This window comes from Lampetra planeri, chromosome 3 (genome assembly GCF_965212315.1).
Source record: "Lampetra planeri chromosome 3, kcLamPlan1.2.h2, whole genome shotgun sequence".
Classification (NCBI taxonomy): domain Eukaryota; kingdom Metazoa; phylum Chordata; class Hyperoartia; order Petromyzontiformes; family Petromyzontidae; genus Lampetra; species Lampetra planeri.
The window spans coordinates 24820767-24843894 of NC_136109.1; the positions used below are offsets into that span (position 1 = coordinate 24820767).

General features: G+C 41.7%; 1 protein-coding gene across 3 annotated transcripts in view; it reads left to right on the top strand.

The window, feature by feature from the left end:
- The window catches only part of LOC144742259 (nonsense-mediated mRNA decay factor SMG5-like), a 74160-nt gene that overhangs the window by 24691 nt on the left and 26341 nt on the right, over positions 1 to 23128 (top strand). For all 3 annotated transcript variants that reach the window (XM_078624733.1, XM_078624747.1, XM_078624740.1), the window contains 3 exons: positions 6715 to 6906; positions 19601 to 19660; positions 22453 to 22612. In XM_078624733.1, the coding sequence (XP_078480859.1) occupies positions 6715 to 6906; positions 19601 to 19660; positions 22453 to 22612 (412 nt within the window). The remainder of the gene's footprint in view (positions 1 to 6714; positions 6907 to 19600; positions 19661 to 22452; positions 22613 to 23128) is intronic.

Sequence of the window (23128 nt, forward strand, 5' to 3'; positions counted from 1 at the left end):
TGGGACTGTTATTTTGGAAGAAAGGTCACATGCCCTGCCTGTGCAGGTTTTTATTTCACTAATTTAATTACATGCAGTTCACGTGCATCCTTGTTTATTTGAAAGCGTTAGTGCTGCTGACTATTACAACGGAAGCATGGCAGTGCGTGGATGCTCAAATCAGAAATAATGCAAAGTGCGTGCACCTTAGTCGTTGGCTTCTAAGCTGCTTTGGCTTCAGGTTGTTGAAAGAATACATTGCGTATAAGGTTGCGCTCATTCCACACAAAGTGCTTGCCACAAATTAACCACAATACTTTGCTGTTCTTGTCAAGAGCATAAACCATCACGCAAACTCTGGTCATCCTCGCAGCAGCATTTGGCTAGCCATCGAACGAAGACGGTCACTGCATCGCATGCTTTTATATGCACTTCTACGGCCGTCTGGAACGCTCTTCCTTTTGATATCTAGGAAGCCACTGGAGCGATGCACTTTTAAATGTAGATAGAAGTGTTTTGTTTGTTGTCCTTCCCCCACACCTAATTAGCACGGTTGGCTACATACGGTGCAAAATAAGTTCAACATACATACACACTTAGTGATCAATACAGCGTCATTCGTTTCGCATAAACATGATTTCGGTGTGCTTGAGATTACAATTTTCATCATTAACAGATTCGGATTATTAAGAAAATATATTTCATTATAAAGCAAATCTCAATGCACATCATTACCAATGCGGATGCTCATTCGTTTCTTTAAGACGGATGTAACCCAAAAAGACAAACAATGCTCATCTTCTTGGTACGGAACTAGGCTGTGTGTCTCAAGCTGTTTGAAGACAGCTTAATAATGAGAAAAGACGTTCAACTGATTTAGGTGCTCGGTTACGGCACAGTAGTGTATTCACTGCATTGACATGAAAGCATATGTCAGTGACATCACAATGACATAAGTAGCGTGCCATGATGGCACACTTGTAAGCTTCATTGTCTTTTCCTCTTTAGAAAAGCTTCAAATTAATTTAGTCAGCCTGAAGTAACCATATTTCACACACACAGTTCGTTTATGTAAGTATATTCGATAGAAGAGCTATTTGTTGATTTGTTTGTCGTGAATTTACGCTTCCATGCAAGACACAATGGAGACAATACTGTACAAAGGTAGCCCCGCAACAACGCGTGACCCGTTGAGCTGCTAACTCTGCTCAGTGCTATCCCTGGCCTCCACGACGGGGGTTCCAAACCGGGGGGCGGCTTTGCATCCGCTCCTTTGCCTGGCAACGGGCACTGGCTGGGCCCAGCCAGCTCCCCTGGGGGCCACTTCATGTGCGACTCAGAGGTCCCCGTTTCCCTGACTCGTGTGCCATGGGGCCCCCACCAGACACGCTCAAGCGAGCGGTGCAGTGAGGGTGATGTGTTGGACCCCCCTGCATGCATCTCGATTCACACTCTCTTTGACGTGTCGCCAGCAGTGCCTGGTGGGAGACCATTGTGTCGTCACTAATGAGTAGGAGGTAGTGCTGTGGGTGGGGGGGTGTGTTTTTGCTAAGCTGGCTTAACAAACAGTAGTGCATAATGACGGCAGATGTTTTTCTCATCCATGCCGTTTGGCCGTTAATTGTGCTGCATTCATTTGGAAAATTCTGGCTTTTCAATACAATGCCAGGTTTAACCGGTGAGCTGTGAAGAAATTAAAAATCTTTGAAGTGGCAGTAATTTTTGACGAGCTATAGTGCCACAGTTCTTTCTTGCTTTCGTAATAATTAAAATATCAATTGTTGCCCGATGGTTGCATTCAGAGATGAGTTGATGAATAAAATGAGAGTAAACTAATTCATAAAAAAACCGTGGCAGTAATCAAGTGATGAAAACATTGTTTAATATGTAAAAAATCTATTTGTTTACGTGATTACAGTGTTGTTAAATATTAAATGTTAGTACATTGCATCATGAGTCAGCTATACTACACCCAGAACATTATGCATCATTGATTGCTTTTATATTACCACTAAAATTCAAGGTTGTTTAAAAAAGATTACTAATAAGGGCTTTAGTCAATGGGCAACCGAGATGTTGCTGTGGAGCCCACAGTCTCTGGGCTGCTCTCCCATGAGATCTCAGGATCTCTGACATTTTTACACACGTCTCAAAACGTATTTATCCACTTATGTTTATTCTTTTAGTTAACTTTTAGTTAATTCAGTAAATGTAATTTAGCATTCGTTTATTGTTTTCACAAGTAGTTTTTTTGCTTCGTGTTGGCTGCTGTTGTCTTGTAGAGCGCTTCGAGATCCTGTATGAAAGTCGCTATATAAATATAATTATGATTATTAAATCAAAATACTGTCAAAACCCATCTTTGCAAATGCTGCAACTGTTAAAATTAATCTCTGTAAAGTCTCAAGCTTAGCAATCATATTCTTGGTTCTTTCGGTAAAGTCACGATACGTCGTGGTTTTTTGCTTTTATTTGTATAATTTTTTTTTATCTGCGTGACTTTACCGAAAGAACCAAGAATATGAATTCCTGCAGTCACGAAAGTTTTAAGTCAAAATCTTAATCGTACCCCACGTTACCACCTGTGGTGACGCGATGATTGATGAAACACAAAATTAACTGAATGTGGTGATACATGACACCTGTATGGCATTTGCGCAATGAGTAGCACACGCCTAAACCATATAACAAAATGCTATATGCCAATAGTTTAGTAATTTATATTTAGGCGCCTGCTTACCTAAAGATATGCTTCTTAGATATTAGTGGAAAGCTCTTCTGAAAATGTAGTTTGAATAATTATGACTGCTTTACTTAGAAGTATAATGATTCACTTTCCCGAGGCTTTGATAGATTGTTACCATTTGGGATAATGATGAAATAAAAAAGTTCTAAAGCAATGTTTTGAATTTAGTGGCCACTAGTGGCTGCAGGGGTCACATTCATCCATTACATATAATATACCCATTTAAAGAACATTGATTTTTTTTGTGTACTATTCAACGCCTGTTTTGTGAGCTTTGAAAATTATTAATTGATGAACCCATACTGTTGCACCTCTCATAGTCTAAAATATCTCCCATTGTAGGGTCAAAGAATGTAGGAGTGACCTCTATTCGAAGCTTTCAGAATTGCATCCTTGCTATTTGACCTCATGATCAGGAAATAGGTTTCTCTGGCATGACAATCATGGGCAAGAATCGTCTTGGTATGCTTGGGGTTCACGATGATCTAATAATGGCTCATTCCTATTCAAATTTGATTAAGTAGCACCAGGCCTGGTTGGTTTTCTGATCGAATTTAATGTTTAAAAATTTTAAATAATAATTTCACCATCCAAAATGGTTCGTCATCACTAACACATATAATACTTGAACAGAGTAATGTTGGTATTAAGATGTCTATATATTATGATGCAAATATGTTATTTTACTGATACTTTGAGATTGTGACCATTAAACACCAGTCTACTAATGCATACAAGTTCCTGTAAATGTCAATTGCTGCACAACCCTTTTAATTCTTTCTTTAACGTTTACCTCATGCTCTCTCGGCAGATTTTGCTGAATATGCACCAGATTGCCAAATGACACCTTCAATGCTTTGGCTATAATTACACCATGTCTTGCAGGGTAAAAAGACTCTTTATGGCATTGTTTACCCTAAAGGGCTGCCCTATAAATCATCGAGAGTGGAATGCATCTGGTGCTAAAAAGCACACGGGGGAATCAGGCTGGTCTGGGCAATGGTGTGAAATTTAGAGCAGCACAAATAACTGGAGATGAGTTACAACACGCTGCCACGACCTGAGAAAGTGTCTCCATTCACGTCAGCAGTTACGTCGGGGCGACTTGTAACCAGAGAGTGTGGGGGCCCTTTTGGCTGACATTCAGGCCCACTTGTCACCAACCGTCAGGGACCTCTAGTATTAAGGCAGGGTTGTGGATGAGTGGGAATGGAACAGGAGTATTTTCCTTTAGAAGGATGCTCTTGGTTCTGTATGGCTGGGGACGCATCACAAAACCTGGACCGGATAGTGACATTTTCGCCGTGCGGAGGTTGTGACGCATGTAGGTTGCTGTGCGTATCACGTGAATTTCCTGCCATCATCACTGGCTCAACTGACAGTGTGGTCCGCGTGGCAGGTGCTTTGTCCAGGGCCAGTGGGTGCGTTAAAGCCAGACACTTGAGTGGAGTCTCCTGCATTCTGTGCATGTCCCCGTGACCTCGTTTTTGATTAAGTGTTTTTTAGTGTCGTCCAACACGCTTCGTTTGGGATTGGTTATATAAAGCAACAACGAGTAACCGCGTGCGGCATTATCGACGTGCAACATCAAATGGACTGCATTAACAAATGGCAAACAGGTGTTGCACTGGTCTCAAAGTGTCAACCGTGGGAAGATGCAGTGCACTATTGTGTTTAGAGCTTCAAAGTCCAAAGAATTGTCTGTCTTTATAATGAGTGCAGCGAAAAGAACGAAAGACTATCACATATTTATGGAAGCAAACACGGTAGTTAAATATACGAGGTATCTAGGCGAACATAAATGTTCATTGAGGCATTGAAAGCAGTAGAGTTGAAGTAAAGACTTCCGTTAGTGCTAAACTTGATGGAAGGTTGAGAGGAAGGTAGTAGTCTTTGCGAAAGTAAATGTAACAAATTGAATATGAGAGCAGTGTTATGTAACAGCAGTGGCGTGAAGATTTGAAGACAGGTGATGTTCAGGTGATCTTTAACCACTTAAAAAAACATGACCTAGCGGGAGCGCATTCCCCGCTTGTTGTAGAGTTTCATGGTTTGAATCTAACAGCTGCCCTGATTCATACTGCGGGTGTGTTAACCGTAAAAAAATATGCGCTGTCTGTTTTAACAGTGGACGTTAAAGATCCCTGCAAATTTCTCAATTGGGATTATACCATAGCAAGTCTTTCCCCCCCTACTGGCAGACGACAGAACTTCGGCAATCGTTGGCACTGGTGTCTGACTGCCATCCCGTTTGTCTGTGGTTTCCTGCCCCAACGAACTCGATGGACCGAATGGCCCACTCTCATTCGTAACCTTTCTGAGATTCTGACCCATAACTGTAACTCTGACGCTACACATTGCATAATGGATTGCGCTGGTGCATATGGTAGACAGACGACACTTGAAAAAAAAACGCGTCCCATTTTTAGGACATGTTTTCATAAATGTTTAGGCTCCTTGTAAGCACCTACGGTTTCCAATTTTTTATGGTTATTCCTATTGGGTTGCCAGAAAATTAAAATGCCTCCTGCAGGACAGAGACAATGGAGAGCATTGTCATTCCTGTGAAATTTACAGCAGCGTTTAGCCAGGGAACGCGACCCATTGCCATTGCATGGGCCAGGGCACTCTGCTTGCCTCTGTCCATTCTGCATGTTTCACGCTCTCAGACTTGAGAAAAAAAATGTTTTGCATGGTGTGAACGGGGTTGGTGTTCCGTTGCCAGCTAAAGCTGTCGTAAACCCAATGCATCACGAGAATGTTAACAAAGAGGGGCTAGATATCTAGGTGGTTGCGTATTTGGAAGACACACAGAGGTACAGGGGAAGGAGGGCTAATGATCATCTGCTCCTAAGTGCTCTTCAATATATATTTTGTATACGTATTTTTGTGGGTGTGTAATCCAATAGACACAGCCGATTGACACGAGTTGAGGCGAGATGTTTTATTTATGTGCTACCCTTGCTCATCAGCCCACGAGGCGCTTGCAGCAATGGGCCATGTAAAGGAGTGCTTTATGTAGAAAAAACATCCTTGTTTTGTTTCCTCTTCTGGCAGGCTGAGTATAACTTTGTTTCATATGATTCTAAAAGTTAATTCTATCAACACCTATCTTGTATGAATTTTATTAGGTCTTTTTCAAGCATTGCAAAAAGCCTTGTATAAATATTTTTCTTTAGCAAATCGTAATTTGAGTGCGATTTTTTTTTGCTGCACAGCTCAACAAATACATTTTGGCTTGTCCAGGGCTACAAGCTGAAGGCAGTAGGAGATAAAAAGTTGGACAGGCATGAAGGCTTATATTTATTGCATTTATTTTTTGAACTGGCCTATTGGCTGCAGAAACATTTTCATGGGAACTTTTGAACATTAATTCACTTTGTCAAAAATGACAGACATCGACTGGTCCTGAGGAACTTTTATTTATGATTGTTGGAGTTGTAGCTGTAAGTCTCTTATGTCCAACATCTTCAGACATAATTGTATTTAGACGCTATGTAAATCTAAATCGTTCTAACACGGGGGTCCAAAATATATACAAAAAGGTTATTTCAAATATAAAAATGATCTATTTTGTCATTATTGCATTTCATGAAAGAAAATAGTTATATTTCAAACGTTAATTATCTTAAACCTTTCACTGAAGACATACACATCCCATTGGGTTCAACAAATTTTGAAAATATTTAAACTGTTGCATTGGATGTGCATAACCACAAGATGGAAATGTTTCACGACCATCATTGACATCATCTCTATATAAGTGATACTGCCTATAACGGTAGCTGATACTGGAAATGTTAATTGTGATTGTTGATTATTATGATGGTAAAGTAGTTTACAGCCCTTAAACGAGTTGCAGAAAATATCTCTCTTGCACCTCGGACTCCCTTGCAAAATAGATGTTTGTATCAATTGACTTTGATTAGTTTTTTTCATACAGATTATGATGATGATGTTTGACGATGATGATTATTCAATCCCTCCAGACTGTGGTGCGTGCCGCATGTCTGCGATGCATGGGGCATCACTTTGCTGCGCTCAACACGGGCGTCCTGCATTACAGCACCGAGCTGAGCATCTTTCTGGGGAGCAGCAGTGCCGTGGAGCCAGACGGCGGCACGGGAGAAGACACCGGGGTGAAAGATGCCATGCAGCAAGCTGAGATGCAGCTTAAGATGGTGAGTTGCATTTCCAGTTTGCTCTTCTGTTTCCAGCCTCTCATTCCACTTTTCTGGGTTTGCTTGGGCAGGTAGAGGGATTGACTTGTATTAGGTTTTATGATTTCGGTTTTGCACTTTCAATATTCATCCTAAAAATGCAATATTGCCAGAGGAATGAGAAGGAAATCGAAAGAAGAGGGGAGTCAAATACGTATAAGAACATCGGGTAATATTAATAGATACATTCATTTCCATTAAACTAGTAAAACAATTCTGATGAAATTAAGTGGTCTTTTTCTCATTCGAGCTTTATATGAGCTTATTTTAATAATAAGACTTGGGTGGCAAAGGCTGGCTCTTGTAAATGCCAATGGGTGTTTAAAACTCGCTTAACAGCCAGAATTTAAACTTTAGTGATTTCCTGCGGTATTACCTGGCAGCTGCATGAATCAAATCTGAGTGGACCCCATTTCAAACCTGCATTATTTAATTTTTATTAACTATTTCAAATAAAAGTAATTGATACACTCACGACAAATTAGATTTCTTGTGTTTTTTGCAAGGAATACCCAGTTATAGGCGAAACAAAAACTGCTTAATTAACACAAGGATTACATGCAATAACAAAAATGCAAGTAGATACATAATCAAATATCAGTCAATAAAATATGCATATTGTCATGTATGTGCCCATCCTGATTTTTGCAATTGATGGTGGAGCGAAACAGATTATTAGATGGCGTTTTAATTTATCCCAACCGGTCACTGCTCTGGAGGGACATCGCCACACTCCGTCTCTAACCCACCCACACTTGCCAACACACATCCGCTTTCCCAAACAATTTAGTTCTCCACCTGCCAAGAAAATCTCCACTTGTCCTATTTCCCCCCCCGTATCCGAAACACCAAAACCCAGACTTGAAGCGTAATTAGAATTATTTTGGTGTATTTTGTTTTAATCACCCCCTTTTGCCCACCGTGGCCTTTTTCATATTCAAATGTGTGTTCTTGTACACACTCAGGCTGTCTTTGTAAATAACTCTTTAACTGTTCACCCAACCTTTACTAAATTGTTACGACATCATGGTTGGCTTGTGTGCAGGCACGCATGTTTTTCTTTCTTCAAAGTTGCTGTATAGCCCTGACAATTACGGTATCCATTTTGGGCTCTGTATTCTAGTCCCTCTCAGCATTTTTATGAAAATACTGACAAAGTGAAATGTTGCCAGTGGATGAAATTCCCAAATGAGCAAGCTCATGTGCGTATGCCTTGTTATAAAATTGATGGGGTGTGGCTGGGGATGAAATTCTCATGTCAGCATTGTAGGGTGAACTAGCCATTATTTTATATAAAGGTATGTTTATATAAACATATTTGTAAGATGTTGGCAACTAATATCTGGAATTTCTTAATTCACAGGAGTCCATTTTGTCGTACAGTGTATTTTGTAGGTATCTTTGACCAATGACAAATCTTTATTTGCTTTCCTTTAAGTTAAGTCAAGTAGAAATTAAATACACATTACAAGAATACAGAAAGCTAAATTTACGTCAGAGCTGACTGTTGGCAGTTTGATTTGATAACAACCGGTTTCGCAATCTACACCTTAAGCAAAATAATGCGAACTGCCGAGTTAGACTTTAAGTTTATGGGCAAGAAATTTTAAAGGTGAACCACATTTGTTTTGAGAGTGTTGACATAGATGGGAGTTGGCCAAAGGCAAACATGTTTAGCCTGGTAACAATGCCTTGTTGACTCCTAAGCCTTTGTTTGGACAGGCTGCTCTGCTGCTGTCTGTAATGTTAACCAAACAGAGCAACGAATACTTGGGCCCATTGCCCAGCCGTGGACCGCGAGTCAATATTGGTACTGTAAATAGCATGACAAATTGCTGTTGACATAGGCTTAAATTGTTTCATGCGGCCCAGGTGATGGTTTTGAGCCCCTTGTTTGCATTGTTGTTAGAGGCCGCCTATTAGTGTGTCCCTTTTGCTTGAATACAAATGCGCTGCGAGCCATGCTGATGCGAAAGAATATCTGTGTGCGCGCATCACGGTGGCAGCGGAGGCGAATTGAGTTCTGCACGCCGGTGTTACGCTCACGAAGCGAGCACCGTTGCAGTGTTCGTTCTTTCTTCCGGCTTTTCACTTCACCCCAACTCGCCTGGTCTCTTGTATGCCATTCTCTTGTTCGTACAGTTTGTCATTCATTCCCCTCCCCCCAAATAAGAAAACCCCTCGCATTTCGAATTACTATATAAAGTAAGATGCCTGGTGAGCTAAAAATGTGCCTTACCGCCGGTTTGTGTCATCCATGTTTTACCGTCTGTCAGTTTTAACAAGACAATGTGTGTGTTTTTTAAGTTAACCTATTGGAACCTGCCATCAGTTTAATATTTAACCGTTTTTTCATTACAAAGTACCTTATGCATACAAATGTTTCTAATGATGGTATTTAAAGCCAGTTGTATGGAAGTTTGTACATTGAATACAATGGACTGTGACCCGCTAGTTACCAGCACATACTTGTCAGTATTTTGTTGGATCGATGAAGGATGATGCTTATCTGTCCATACCAGTTACCCTTGCATTACATTGCCAGCCAAAATTTGTACGTGGAATCCAATCGGTAAGCACAGTTATGTTTTTTGGGCCTTTTACAATGAAAACTGAATTCGACAGATAAATATTCCACAGTAAATTATACGGTTACATATATAAACATGATCTACCTACAGAAGCAAAATATGTATGTAAACTTTATTTAAGGACATCACTTTAGATAAACAAATAGAGCAAATTATTTACAGCGCTGGCTGCATGTAAAACATGGCACGGTTATTAATTTATGTTTTTAGAGCTGAATGTCAGATAAATGGTCCCACAATACCCCTTGAGTTATTGGTAAATATCACAGCCATAAGGGATTGGGCACAAAAAAACATTTAACCCCGTGACAGTTTAAAGTGAAGAAGGAAATTGATCTTTTATAAATTCCAGGAACTCAAAACATACGGATAAAATTATTGAAATGAAATGTTCTTCTGGGTATTTTATCAGTCACATATGTGTGCTTGTGTAAGAGTCATACCCACGTCATGATGCCTGTTGATTTATATCATTAGTGTAGACTCATGGCACATATCGCGTGCGTTTGGGTTAGTTTGTCCAAAAGACAAACAAGATAATTGTTGACCACTTTGCCACAATAATACACTGCACCTGCCTGCTGCTAAACTCTTGGGCCAGGTCTGTTTGTGTCTGTTTACCGTAGCAGGTCATGTAACGGCTCTTATCGTTTTACGTCTGCATTGGCGCACGTTATCACATATCTAGCTATATGTGTGCAGAAGCTGTTTGCATAGCATGCCCCCAGACACCCGAGCACACCCACTTGCTTTGGAGAAAAGCACACTATACAGTAGGACGTTAAAACCAACAAGGCTAATGTTATTGATTAAAGTTATAATTATGTTTTTTTCCCGCGGCTGATAAGATTGCTCGTGAATTACCCATTAAAGTCTGCGGAGGGAGGGAATTTAATATCCGTATCAGCAGCTCCGCTGATGAAAATACCGTGCCTTTGCCAATTTCGTAGTTTAATAACTTGACCTTTCAACCCAAAATGGGGTTGCAGTGTTGGTGCAGTACAGCACTGACCCTTAATTTGATGAAGGACATATTTAGGTTGATGATTTACTGTGGGTGGGAGTTAAAACTAACAGCTTATCAACAGGGCGTTGTTGAAAACACAGATGTGCTTGCATACACTGGCAGTGGCCAATAGGTGGTGCATGGGCACTATGACAATGAAATGTAATATTCACCAGCAGTGACTAAAATTACTCTGGCGGCCCCTAAGTTAAAGTAGAGCACCATGGTTTTTTTAATCTTGCTGCTTCGTGTGAAACATTTAGAACGTTGCTTTTCATTTTTTTAAGTGTTCAACCGAGGTTTTATTTTATCTGTTAAAATTGAGAATGGACAGTTAATAACTAACTAAATGAGGACCAAATTGCTATGAAATTATAATTTTACTCTAATAGTGACCTCCTTATATTTCCACAGATTTGGGGTGGGAGGCACTGCTCAGGAGTGCGGCTCCATTGCCCTAACCCGTCAATTTAGGACACAAATTATGCATTGATTGATTTCCTTTATTTAATCAGTTGAGTCTATTGAGATTCATTATCAGTTATATTGTGCAGAAGAACATGAATTATTTATTACATGTATATGTGTAACTTATAAATGATAGGATTCTTGATTGTGCTAGTGGAACTCCATTATCTCTAGTGAGTGGTAATGCTGCAGGGTTAAAAAGAACACATCAGGCTGCAAAAATATATGTGGAGATACCAGAGTAATTCCTATGGCCAAATCACCTGTCATGCACCCAATCTCATCAGATCTTGAAAGGAATCGACGGTGAACCTCTGTATAGTGCATGGATGGGCGATCATATCCATGAATCAGGTATTACAGGCTACAGTGGTGCTCTGTTATGAGCAGTGGGAGAGCATGCAGTTAAATGTTTTTGTTGTACTGTACGGTATTACCACATCTATGTTCGCTGCCTTTTTGGCAGCGCACACTGACCAGCGTAGTGAATTGTGGTTTAATAACCCCAACGACACCTCAGCATGGTTGGGCCCGCATTCACCAGTGGATTGACAAAAATAGTTGTACATTTATGGGAGTCATAGAATTGACTGCGCAAATTGGGCGTGTCTCTTATACTAGAGTGTACAGCCATAATAACTCGCCACAAAAAATGATCCTCTCATCTTCGGGCTCCTACCTCCCAGTTCAAGGATTTTCTTGTGGAATCATAATCGACATGAAGTAAACAATTAGGTTTTGCACCTGTTGCCCATAAGCATCATTAGCCTATTAACATGAATAACAACCCACTCTCCGGCCCTCCACACCCACTCTAGCCCATCGAGTGCTGCCCGGAGCCTTGGATGCAGCACTCAGTAATGCCCATCTGAAACAATAAGCTGGGATTAATTTTCTTAATAACATAGCTTGATCATTATGGTTTTATTTATCCTGTATTGGTCATTGTTGTTATAGCAACAAATGATTTACAGTACGAAGACGCTGGGTAATAATCTGAGAGTCAAGTCAAAGCGTCTGCGTACTCAAATGAGCCTTGGGGACATTTCGTTTCATTGGCAGTGGAGGTCCTTAACAAGTGGTGAAAAATCCATGTTCTTATGACGGGAATTTCTGTCTTGCAGCATAGGTTTTCGTGATTGTTTTGTATGGCTCTGATGTGTTTTCTGGTTGTACCATGTGTTGTTCAAGATGTTTGACGTTTCACTCCATGTACTAGGCGCTCTGATAAAGCTCCCAGACGTTGGACATAATTTCGAAAAACACAGGACATTTAAAAAACACATTGAGAGCTATAATCACCGTGCTATAGCACGGTTGGCTACATATGGTGCGAAAGAAGTTCAACATGTTGACTTCAGTTTCAACAGATGGTGCTGCTGGTTTAGCAGATGTTTCTCGTTTTATCGACCCTGAAGGCATAATGGCCTGAGACCACCTGACAGCGATTGAACTTCTGACCTTGCAATTTTGAGCCCAGAGCATGGATGGGTCCAAGGTTTTGAACCTCGAACTTGCGGAAACTGATCATAATTATGCTTCAACTTGCTGGGCCTGGCATGATGGGAACACTTAGAAGAGCAGGGTTTGCTTCTGCCCTTAAAAGTGATGATGGTTTGTCATGGGTAACGAAGCAGCCGCAGCCAGGTTTGCCATTTTTACAGTGCACAGTGTACATCGACTCATTTTAATTTTAAAAGCCAAGAGGAGATGCCCCCAGTGCTTTCCTCTGCATCACCCCTCAGCTCTTGTCGAGACTCGGCTTCTGAGATCTGCGCTTACATTACTGTGTAGCTATAAAAGGAAATGTGTATTTTATTCTAGCAAGTCATGAATAATTTATAGGAAAATGCAAATCCCAAACCCCGACAATTTTGCTGTAATATGCTCATCATAATTTGCAGTAGTTTAATTGAATGTCTTAATTATACAAAAGCCACATTTATATCAACAGATTAAACGTGCCTGGCATATATGTACTACATTTGGAATAGGGCTGAACGATTATTCTATTTCAAATCGAAATCGCAATTTGAAACAATGAGATCAGCAAATCGCAAAGGCTGTGATTTTTGCGATTTGAAAAGTCCTATTACTTATTGGAATAGATTTATAATTTATTATTCTAACTTTATTTAACTTAACAATTGTTCTATGTTTGATTGTTCTATTTCAATTACATTTTTTTTTATATAAATACATGTTGGAAGCAATTCATTTCTTTTAAGTTCTCAGCCGCGCATTAGAATTAATAGAGTAGTTCATATTTTGATGGTATCATATGGTAGTGCTCCATCACATGTTTTAAATACATTACACAGTGAATATTGAACTGAAGCTTGACTTAAAAAAATGTAATCACAAATCAAATCTCAATATCTGTCAGAAAAATCGCAATTAGATATTTTCCCCAAATCGTTCAGCCCTAATTTGGAAGAATACCTCGCAGGAAAACGATACAGATGTATAACTTTTCAAGCTTAAAATACGCTGCCAAGCTTAGCAGTGTTCATTAAGACGCTGTCTTTCCGACAGCTCTGTTTCTTCACCTGAGGACGGCTGCTTGCGTTGTGGCCGAAACGTTGCGATAATTTTTTTATTATTTAAAGTGTAATTTTTATTATTTTATTATTTCCCATCTATGTGACTTTACCAAAAGAACCAAGAATATTTTCAGGGTTGTTTTTTTAATGCTTTTTCATTTAAACGTTTTATATTTATATTAATATATACTCAACCACAGAATAGCAAAAAAAAATTATCTATAGTTGAAATGTATAATTCTTTCCATTGTTTTTAATCTAGTCAAACCGGCAACATGACATTCATGCCCAAATGCTGTAAATGTTTGCCACCGCTTCTCTAATGTAAGCGTTAACTTAAAAATACGTACAGCATACAAATGATACAATCATACATAGCATATATCGATGCTTAATTAGCCACTCACATGGCAAATACTGTATGTTTGGTAAATTAAAGGAGTCCAAGCCCTATAAAGACCAGTAAAATTAAACATATACAGTGGCGAGATGATCAGTACCTCGCCTGCTATACAGGACGGATGTGGGTTCGATCCTGACTAACGCCGGTATATTTGGAGTTTGCATGTTCTCCCTCCCAGTGGTGGTTCGGATTTTTCTCCAGGTCCTCCGGTTTTTCCCTCCACATTTAGATACATTATTTTAAGAGCATTTGGCTGCTGATATAAATTCCACATAATCCACTTTCTTGAGCTATCTATAATTTGTGGCCAGGTCGCTTCTGAAAAAGAACTATATAGCTCAGTGGGCCTTACCTGGTAAAATAAAACGTTTTATAATAAAATATTCATCTATATGCTGTGTTTAAACCAGGCAAGGGCCTGTTGTGAGATACGTCTATTTTACAAGGGTGACCTGGGGAACAAAGCAATACGGTGTACAGTGGATATGAAGGGGAAATGCGGTTTCATGGTTAGTGCACTGTGATATCAACCCAGTGACTTGGGTTTGATTCTCAGCCATAGATAACACCAGTGGCGATTAATATCTGCATTGGTCCTGGGCCACTTGCCCCCTATCCCCTACATTCCGCACCTCTTCACCAACCCACACTGACCAGTATGGTCAAACAACCGCCATGACCACATGGACTGGGGAGAGGCTTTCATCCTACAGTGGAATGACAAGGTCTGTGAATTATTAATGTTCGAATACAATGTGTTCTATAACTCTGTGTGTGTACATATACACAGAGTACTGTATATTTTTTATTTACTGTCCTGTGTACGACCTTTATTGTGATTTCAATTTTATCCTTTGGCTGTGTGAGATGGTTGGGAGGCGCACGGTTTTGCGAGCCAGCGTGACTGACACGTGGCCACGGTTGGCAAATACGTAAATCGCTCTCCCCCGCCTCCCCACCCCCTCCATGTGCGTGTGTCTCTCCCTTCCCGTCTGTCTTGAGCTCGTTCTCTCTGCATCTCTTCCCGCATCCTCTGATTAGTTTCACAATGAGGGTGAAGTGGGGAACACTGCAACGGCACGATGGGTTAATTGGGCCCAAACAGGTTGAGTTTTTAATTCATGGTTTTTTACTTTGGCCTCCTACCACATTGATTACCGATACTATAAACTGAAATATAAATTATTGAGTAAGTAAAAATGGAAATGGCACTCGTGGGCTTGCATACTCAGGGATTTGGTTGGGCTGTCGAGGCGGCTGCCAAGCGGCGGTTAAATGAAACCGAGAGTACACGGGGCGGGTGACGCAGGGCTTGCCGCGTGTAACGACATGCCAGGCGATGACAGCTCCCCAGCCCCAACGACACGCTTGTCCTTCGCTCCCCCACTGTATCGACCCACGGGGCGGCCTGGGTGTCCCCCACCACATTCCCTTCCACAATGCCCCCCCCCCAAAACTATCCTTCCACACACCCCCATAACCCCACCACCACCCAGCCTGCGTTCACCCCCCAATGCAGCTCGCCTCGGACCCCTATCCCACCCCCTGTTACCACTGCCCCTCCCCTGAAACTACGAGAATAAAAGTGGTGACAGGGGGACTGTGCCAAGGAAGCAGGAGGGCACAGACGCGTTACTGAGGATTGGCTGGAGGGGCCGATGGGATGTTTATGCGAGAACGGAATGCAACAATGTGGCATTGATGTACGTCTTCATTACACCATGGCCGATACTGTTTTTATAAACCTGGATTTAATTTCACTTGCGCCAATAGAAAATGTTTAAAACGTTGTGAGCGTTGGCTGTTTTCCTCCCTAAAGATAGCCATTTCCATGATCGCTTTCTCATTTACTGCTGGTGCAATGATGCAGATTGTGATTAATGTCATATCTATTTCATGCCACAGCAATAATTCATTTCTTAAAGTACCCACTGGCTCGCTAGAAGTGTCTTCGAAATATGATGCGCTCCTTAACACTGATATTTTGAGATTTCAGAAAAAATAGGTGTGATTATGGTGAGCTCAAGCAAGGTCCATAAAGCGTTTTTTTGTATCTGTGCAAGATATGAACATGCGATAGCCCTATACCCCTGTTTTAGCACATGGTAAGTACTGTATTTTAATTGTGGTCGACTGATGCAGGGGTTCTAGTATCTTCATCTTCGTGAGCAGGATTGTGCACCTGCTGCCTGGAGTGAGTGGGTGCTCAGGAGCAGCTTTTGAACACTTTTTTTGTGGCTTTGGCAATTTTGCTCGCGGTGCGTAAGAATGCACGGCCGACCACCTTGATCCCCAAACCGCTGAGAGGTAATTGCAGACAACTGTCCGTGGATGACTCACAGGAGCATAACGCTTTAAGCACAGTTGGCTGCTGTCTTTCCGCTCCCCCCGATAAAAAAAAATTCAGCAAGTTTACTCCCCCCCCCCAAATTTCTTGGCAGCTGAATGATGCTTTAATCCTCTGTAGACTTTTTTTTATTTCACAATCAATTTTGTGGGGCTTCCGCCAAACAAGCCAGTTCACCCGTTTAGCCGGTTTTGGGCTTGTTATTTCAGCGAGGAAGTGTCTGGGATGAGAGCTCGAAGTCAATGTGGTGCCGGTTAATTGCAGGGTAAACCATGTTATGCTGGAAGCCAGGGCGCCCTGATCCCATACGTCGCCTCTGTCCTGCTTTACACTCACTCCATCTTGCCCTGATGTTAGACTCTTTAATGAGACTCACCGAGTCAGAGTGCTCACAATCCATCATTATTGGTCTTATTACATTTTTTTCGTCGGGTTGATGGTGTCTCATGGACTCTTTGTTTGGCAGCATTTCCTACAATGCTGGCTAACTATGGAATGTTAATGTATTATTTTTGTCACTCAATTCCGAACATTTATTCATTTCCCTATGCAACTAATTTATAAATGCAGTATTTATTTCAAATTAGACAATCACTGTAATGGATGCTCTCATTTGTTTTAATCAGAGATTGAGTAATTGTGCTTCTTACTTGTCATTTACAGATTTTGTATGTATTACTCTCAATATGTCCCACTCCTGTTTGTGAAACATCAAATATGGATTTATTCGAGTACTGTACATTGTGTTCACAGATTATTATCCAGTTTTATTTGAAAGTATTATATTAATGTATTACATGTGTATATTTAGTGGGCCTCTCTACTTGGGTATTATGCCCTGCTTTTGGTAGTGATTCAAATTCCTGAATGATTCGCACCTTTGGCGTGCTGTAGTTATAAAAGCGTTGTTACTTAGGATGTTAAATGATACAATGCAAGTACAGTATGCTCTGAAAAATAAATAAATGGCCCTATTTAGTATCTGTGCATGATCAAATGTCTTTTAGTCTTTCGGCCTTTTCTTCATCCAGACTTGTGTTAACCAGCAGCATTTGTTCAATCAAGCAAACTCTGGATTGGTTCTGCCCTTTTGGAGCTCATCTTTAGTCAGGATTCTGCCTAGGTTTTACTGGTAGGAACCTCCTGGTAACACCAGCCCACAGGGGATTATTGTGTCCGTCCGTCGTGCAGGGAGGGGCTGGGTGGGGAGGGAGGGGCTGGGTGGGGAGGGGCTGGGTGGGGAGGGGCTGGGTGGGGAGGGGCTGGGTGGGGGTGGGAGTGGTGGGGCTGGGTGGAGAGGGGCTGGTCACCCCGTGGTGCTCTTATAAAACTCAACGTTTAACCTACTCACGTCGGCTTGTGCCCGCCCTCACAGTTGGGCATATTTGCGGAATACACCACGCCGCCGTTGACCCTGGCCATTGACCGAGCAACCCAACGTTCCAATGTGTGCTCGGGTTTTACCTTGTGGTGTCTGGCATGATGTCTTGATGTTTCGCTGAACGTGTTGAGAGCTTCTTCAAGGTAACCGAAGCTCCCCAGCATGTGTCAGCGGAATGTTGGACATCGTGCCGTGGGGTGAAACGTTGCCAATTGTGATCAATGACACCCGGTACAACCCACAAACATATCAGTTAGGCTTAAGAAACAGATATGGCTACAACCAGATGTTATTCTTACATATATTGTGCGTGCCATATATTGATTTCGTGCATGTTTTTATTTGGGATTTATTTATTTATTCTGTAAACATTAATTCTTTGAGTCGGTTCAGCCGTAGTAATATTTTTTTGTTGACTGGCGTCTGACCGCAGGCGTCTGCCTCGTGCGTGGTGAATGGCTTCCTTGGAGCACACACAACAGTTACCGCAACAGCCTTTGGAACATGAAAACACTGGCACGGACCAGGTTCTTGCCATCGCTAAACAAACACTGAGACAAAGGCTCATAACCCGATAAGAGAGTCAGATGCACGAGCAGAGTTATCTCCAATCGCATACAACTGGACTTGCATGTATATTTTTCATTGTCCTCAACATATAAATAAATACATGCCCATATCTACCGAATTTTTTTTTCACCTGATTAGTTGTTACTTTTATCTATAGGTGCCTTAAGCAATCTAACGCAGACATTTAAAAAATTAATTAATCCCAATGAGCCAGTTCATTTTAATTTTGCGGGTTTTACTTTGTAATTTTCTGTTAATACTCAGTATTTTTTTTAATCTTGTGTCTTTGTTTTGAAACAATAATACACATTTACATGATAATTTATCTTTATGGGATACTAATTGCAATAATCCTTGTTTGGAGGAGCTTTTTTCAGTTTCTTTTTTGTTGAATACCAAGACCGCATGTACAGTAGTGTACACAGTTGTTGATACAGACACTTAACACCCACAAAACGTCGCCAGTAAACACTAAAAGGTTCCGTAATGTTCGCTATCAAATGCAGAAAATTATGTAACACACGAAACAAGTGTTGTTCTGTGGCTGAGCATGAAATAGTGCATTCCTCTTTCTTGGCAGTAGTTTTACTAAGCTTGACGGATCTTAGGAAACCACTGTTTGCAGAGTTTTATTTCATTCCTATTCTGTATGCAACTCCCAATAGGCTTGGCAAGAAACGTCCAACGTTCTATCGCACTCAGTTCTAGTAAAGCGTGAGTCCAATTTTCTGGCCCTTATTTTGTTGATCTAATTCGTCTTCTTTCGAGGCAACGCTTTGTCATTCTCAAAGCTACCGGAGGAAGCGCAGTCTGGATACTGTGTTGCAATACTCGTGCTGATCAAAAAAGCCTCCGCACTCCCGAGATGTGTTTATTTTGATGGGCTAAGGCCTTGAGCCAGAGAGTGCCTCTTGCAGAGCAACCCGGTAGTCTGGTGCTTATGAGAACAAAAATGGCCACTGTTAAGTGTCCCAGGTGCATTGTCAGCGATTGCTTTGACCTGGAGTGGACAGGTGGAAAATATCTGCACGATTCTTAACAGGAGTAGGCCATTCTATGTTACGGTGATGACACGAAAACAAAGTGTTCCTGCAGTTTTCAAGTATCCCACAAGGGGGAATTACATTCTCCTCATTAATAGTCAGTGTATGACCTTACGGAACTACTGTGTATAAGGGGTAATTAGGGAAAAAGCAATCATAGCGGTAAGTACGGCTGGGTTGAATACAGCCTCCTGCTATATTGACCAATTCTGTATTATTGCTAAAGGTTAAAATGGAAAGCAAGAGGCTCGCTCTGTGGTGCTACTCTCACGAAATGTGACCGTATCATGCGTTTGTTTTCAGGCGGAGGAGGAGTTGCGCAGGAACCGCTTGATGAGGGACATGGCTCAGCTTCGGCTGGAGGTAACGCCATCGTTGGAAGCACTGCACACACACAGCTTCAGAAGCACGCGGTGGGCAGTATAGAGCACATGGACTAATGCAGTGAATTCTCACCATATTTTTATATATTTGATTCCTATACATTATTTAAATGTGCAACGATTTAATTTGTTTATATGTTTCTATCATCAAAAGCCATGATTGTCATGATCAATCCACTGCTCTCCAAGCCGTTGCAACCCCTGACATGCAGGTGCTTGGTGGATTATTACATTGCAGCATCATGAGAGGCAGGGGATTGACCACAGCATGATGATGATTAGCGGTGGGGGGGGGGGGAGGAGGGGTGCGCGTGGTGGTGGGGTCAGATGAACTGTTGCATTCTATATTGCCTATTTTCAGCCGGGTTTGTGCCGAAAGCAAACCCTACGGGCAGATTTTTCCCAATAATGTTGCGGTAATAGCTCGGGCTGGCTCACGCATGGGATGGTGGCGCTGCTGCTGCTGCTCACCTTGCTGCCCTCATCATATCTCTCCTGCACGTAAGCTGAACCTGAACCAGAGATCTCAATGGGTAATTCACGAGGATTATTCCTGCTTATTTGGCCGTGTGAAATAACATCCAAACATCCCGGTGTCAGCCGGGAATCCAACATTCGAGTGTCTGCCCGACTCCCTGATGTTCTCCTTTTGTTGCGATGTCAGGAGGACCTGGCAAAACATTTTAAAGATTTCACGGTATTGTCAAGTGCTTTACTTTGCTGTGAAAAAAGCACTGCTGCTGCCAGAGATTACAGTCCACTATAACAAGTGTTGTTTTTTGCTTGCTATTCTAGTGCTGTTTTAAAGTGGTGATTTTTTTTGGTTTTTAATTTTCTTGCTGGTTTTGTGTATTGAGGCTTTCTTTACTGTATTAAAATGTAATGGACTCTCCAAGTTTTATAAAGTGAAAGGTTATGAATTTATGAAGTCAGTGTAGAACTGTTGTATTGAAATGTTATAGAATTCGGTGGACTTTATTATAAATATTGCTGTCACACAGAATTGGAAAATACACACTCACAAATGGTACAACCTAGATAGTATGCTATTAAACATGAGCATAAAATAGCGCGTAACTATGTGTCCTAGTTTTATTTTCGCTTAATAGTTTTACTGCCATGGTTACTAAAGGGACCCATTCCAATTTAATTTATAAAACCGGTATCAGTAATTTAACATAAGAAAATATAACATTGGTTCAAATTACATGCAGTTTGAAACACGCCAATACATTTATTGTTCAAAACAAGTTGGACGTATATTACGTGCAATTGATATCAATACAAAACACTGCAGGCTTCAAATAAATGCATTGTGCGTGGTCGTGAAATAGGCTGTGATGAGGGCAGTGCCTTTACACTGTGTCAAGAGTCTTTGTCAATGGGCTAAAAAATATCGATGTTGTGGCCCCGCGTTTAAAAGCTTCCTCGCAAGGGGTGCAGAGCAAAAAATGTCTCTTAAGTACAGCACGCTTTATTGCGTCGTTCGTGAGTCACTTTCCCGCCACACTTCCTCGCAAAAACATCCTTAATCTTCTAGTCTCCCTGTAGTAGGATCACCATTTTTTACCACGCTGCTCTTCCTTTTTTGAATTCCATTGGCACAGGCAAGTCTGTGTGTATGTGCCAGTGTGCGCGTGCCTCTGTGTGCGTGTGGCCCAGAGGGGGCGATGCTGGTAGCGTGGAAAGACGCTGGCCGCCTTAGGCTCCGCATGCTTGAGCATGAAAGCGTTTTACGTGGGCGTATCACGATAACTTGGATTGAGCGGCTGGAACAGCAGGAAGCCAAATTACATGCAGGACTTGACTCAACTTTTGATTTTTCCTCACCATGAATGGCTATCAGATGGCCGCTCGTACCCCATGCCTAAATGCCCAGCCTCCTGGTGGAAATGTCACGGTTACAGTTGAACGATAGTTAAATAGCAAATGACTTAATAGTGGATCACGAGAATGTTACCATATGAAAGCCCTGCTCTTAATGTATTGTTTTGAAGATATTTCTCTGTGTGGTGTGTCATGATCGTTGTGTACAAGTGCATTTAGCTTTTCGTGTTGTGGACTGATTAAGCTAAAGGTTGGGGCACTTGCTGCTGAGACCGTTTTGTATTGACCCCTCAAAACCCTATGAAAACTTGTTTGTGATTGGTGTGGTCATACATCCAAACGCTATCCAGGCATTTCGGGTGATTTATTTATTGGCATTATTTAGGATTGGTGTTGCTTGAAATGTACAGTATTACAATATTATATTACAATAATGTGCCTGGTAGAAGCATGAAGGTACTGCAAGTTGTGCTTTGCAGGCTGGTAGAGTGTGAATGGCAAGATTGCGCTCATTGCTCTTACTACTTTGGTTGTCAAGGATTAGCATGTGCACACACAGGTCAATTAGCTCCTGTCCGATCAACGCCACGCAGTATTTTGTATGTACGTGTGTCGACATAATCCCATTCCAATGGCATTTTGTTACATTATGGCAATTTGCTGTCATCTTAAATACTTTTGTAATTAACAAAGGGAAAATTGCACTAGTTTTTGCTATGTTTCCTTGGTGTGTGTGTGTTTGTAAAGATATTTGCCAATATCTAACCCTAGTCTGGGACTCCTTTGGTTGATTTTGCTTAAGTATCTGTAGCAGTGTCGAAACAAGTAATATGAAGACTGCTACTGCTGACATTACAACGGTCTCCTGTGAGCCGGCGGTGGCAGGCACGCTGTCTGACCACTGCGGTTGTTTCGCGCTGTGTGTGCCGCATGCGCCGCGAGCAGGAGGAGGTGCGCGAGCTGGAGGGCAGCCTGCGCTCCCCAGGCACTTCCGCCTCGCTCTCGCCGTACCTGGTCCCGGACGCAGGTGCGCTGAGTCAGCACCTCCAGCTGGTGCGGCAGTTGGCTGCCAGCGCACGCTTCATTCTGCTCATCCCCCGTGCAGGTGAGACAAAGCGATGGCACCAGTCTTCCCTTTACATGTGCAGTTTTTCTTGCGTTTCGTATGTTTGGAGGAGTCCAGACTCTGTTTAGATTGTGTTCGTTACGGTGTGAGAGGTGGCGGATTGGTTCGGTGGGGCTTATGCTGCTTGTGTCAAAGCGTTGAACCAGCACCTCTGAGATCACGGGTTAAAATCAGGTCAGTCATCTGAGAGGGTTAAACAGCTGCTCAAGTTCTCCTGTGTGTTTTTGGATTGTACCATGTGTAGTTTGGAATAAGGTGCAATGTTTCGCTCCACTTGTTGGGAGCGAAACGTTGCACATCATGCCAAACAACATACGGTACAACCTTAAAACAGAGAGCTATCCAGCGAAAGTCCATTAATTGGTGCTTAAGTCGAGCAATTTGGTGGTCCCTCAGCAAGATCCCCACAAAGCCTTTATATAAGTTTGAGTTTTCACTTATTTGGGTCTTGACAGATCTAAGAAATGTAATTTTTTAATTGGTATTTCACGTGAT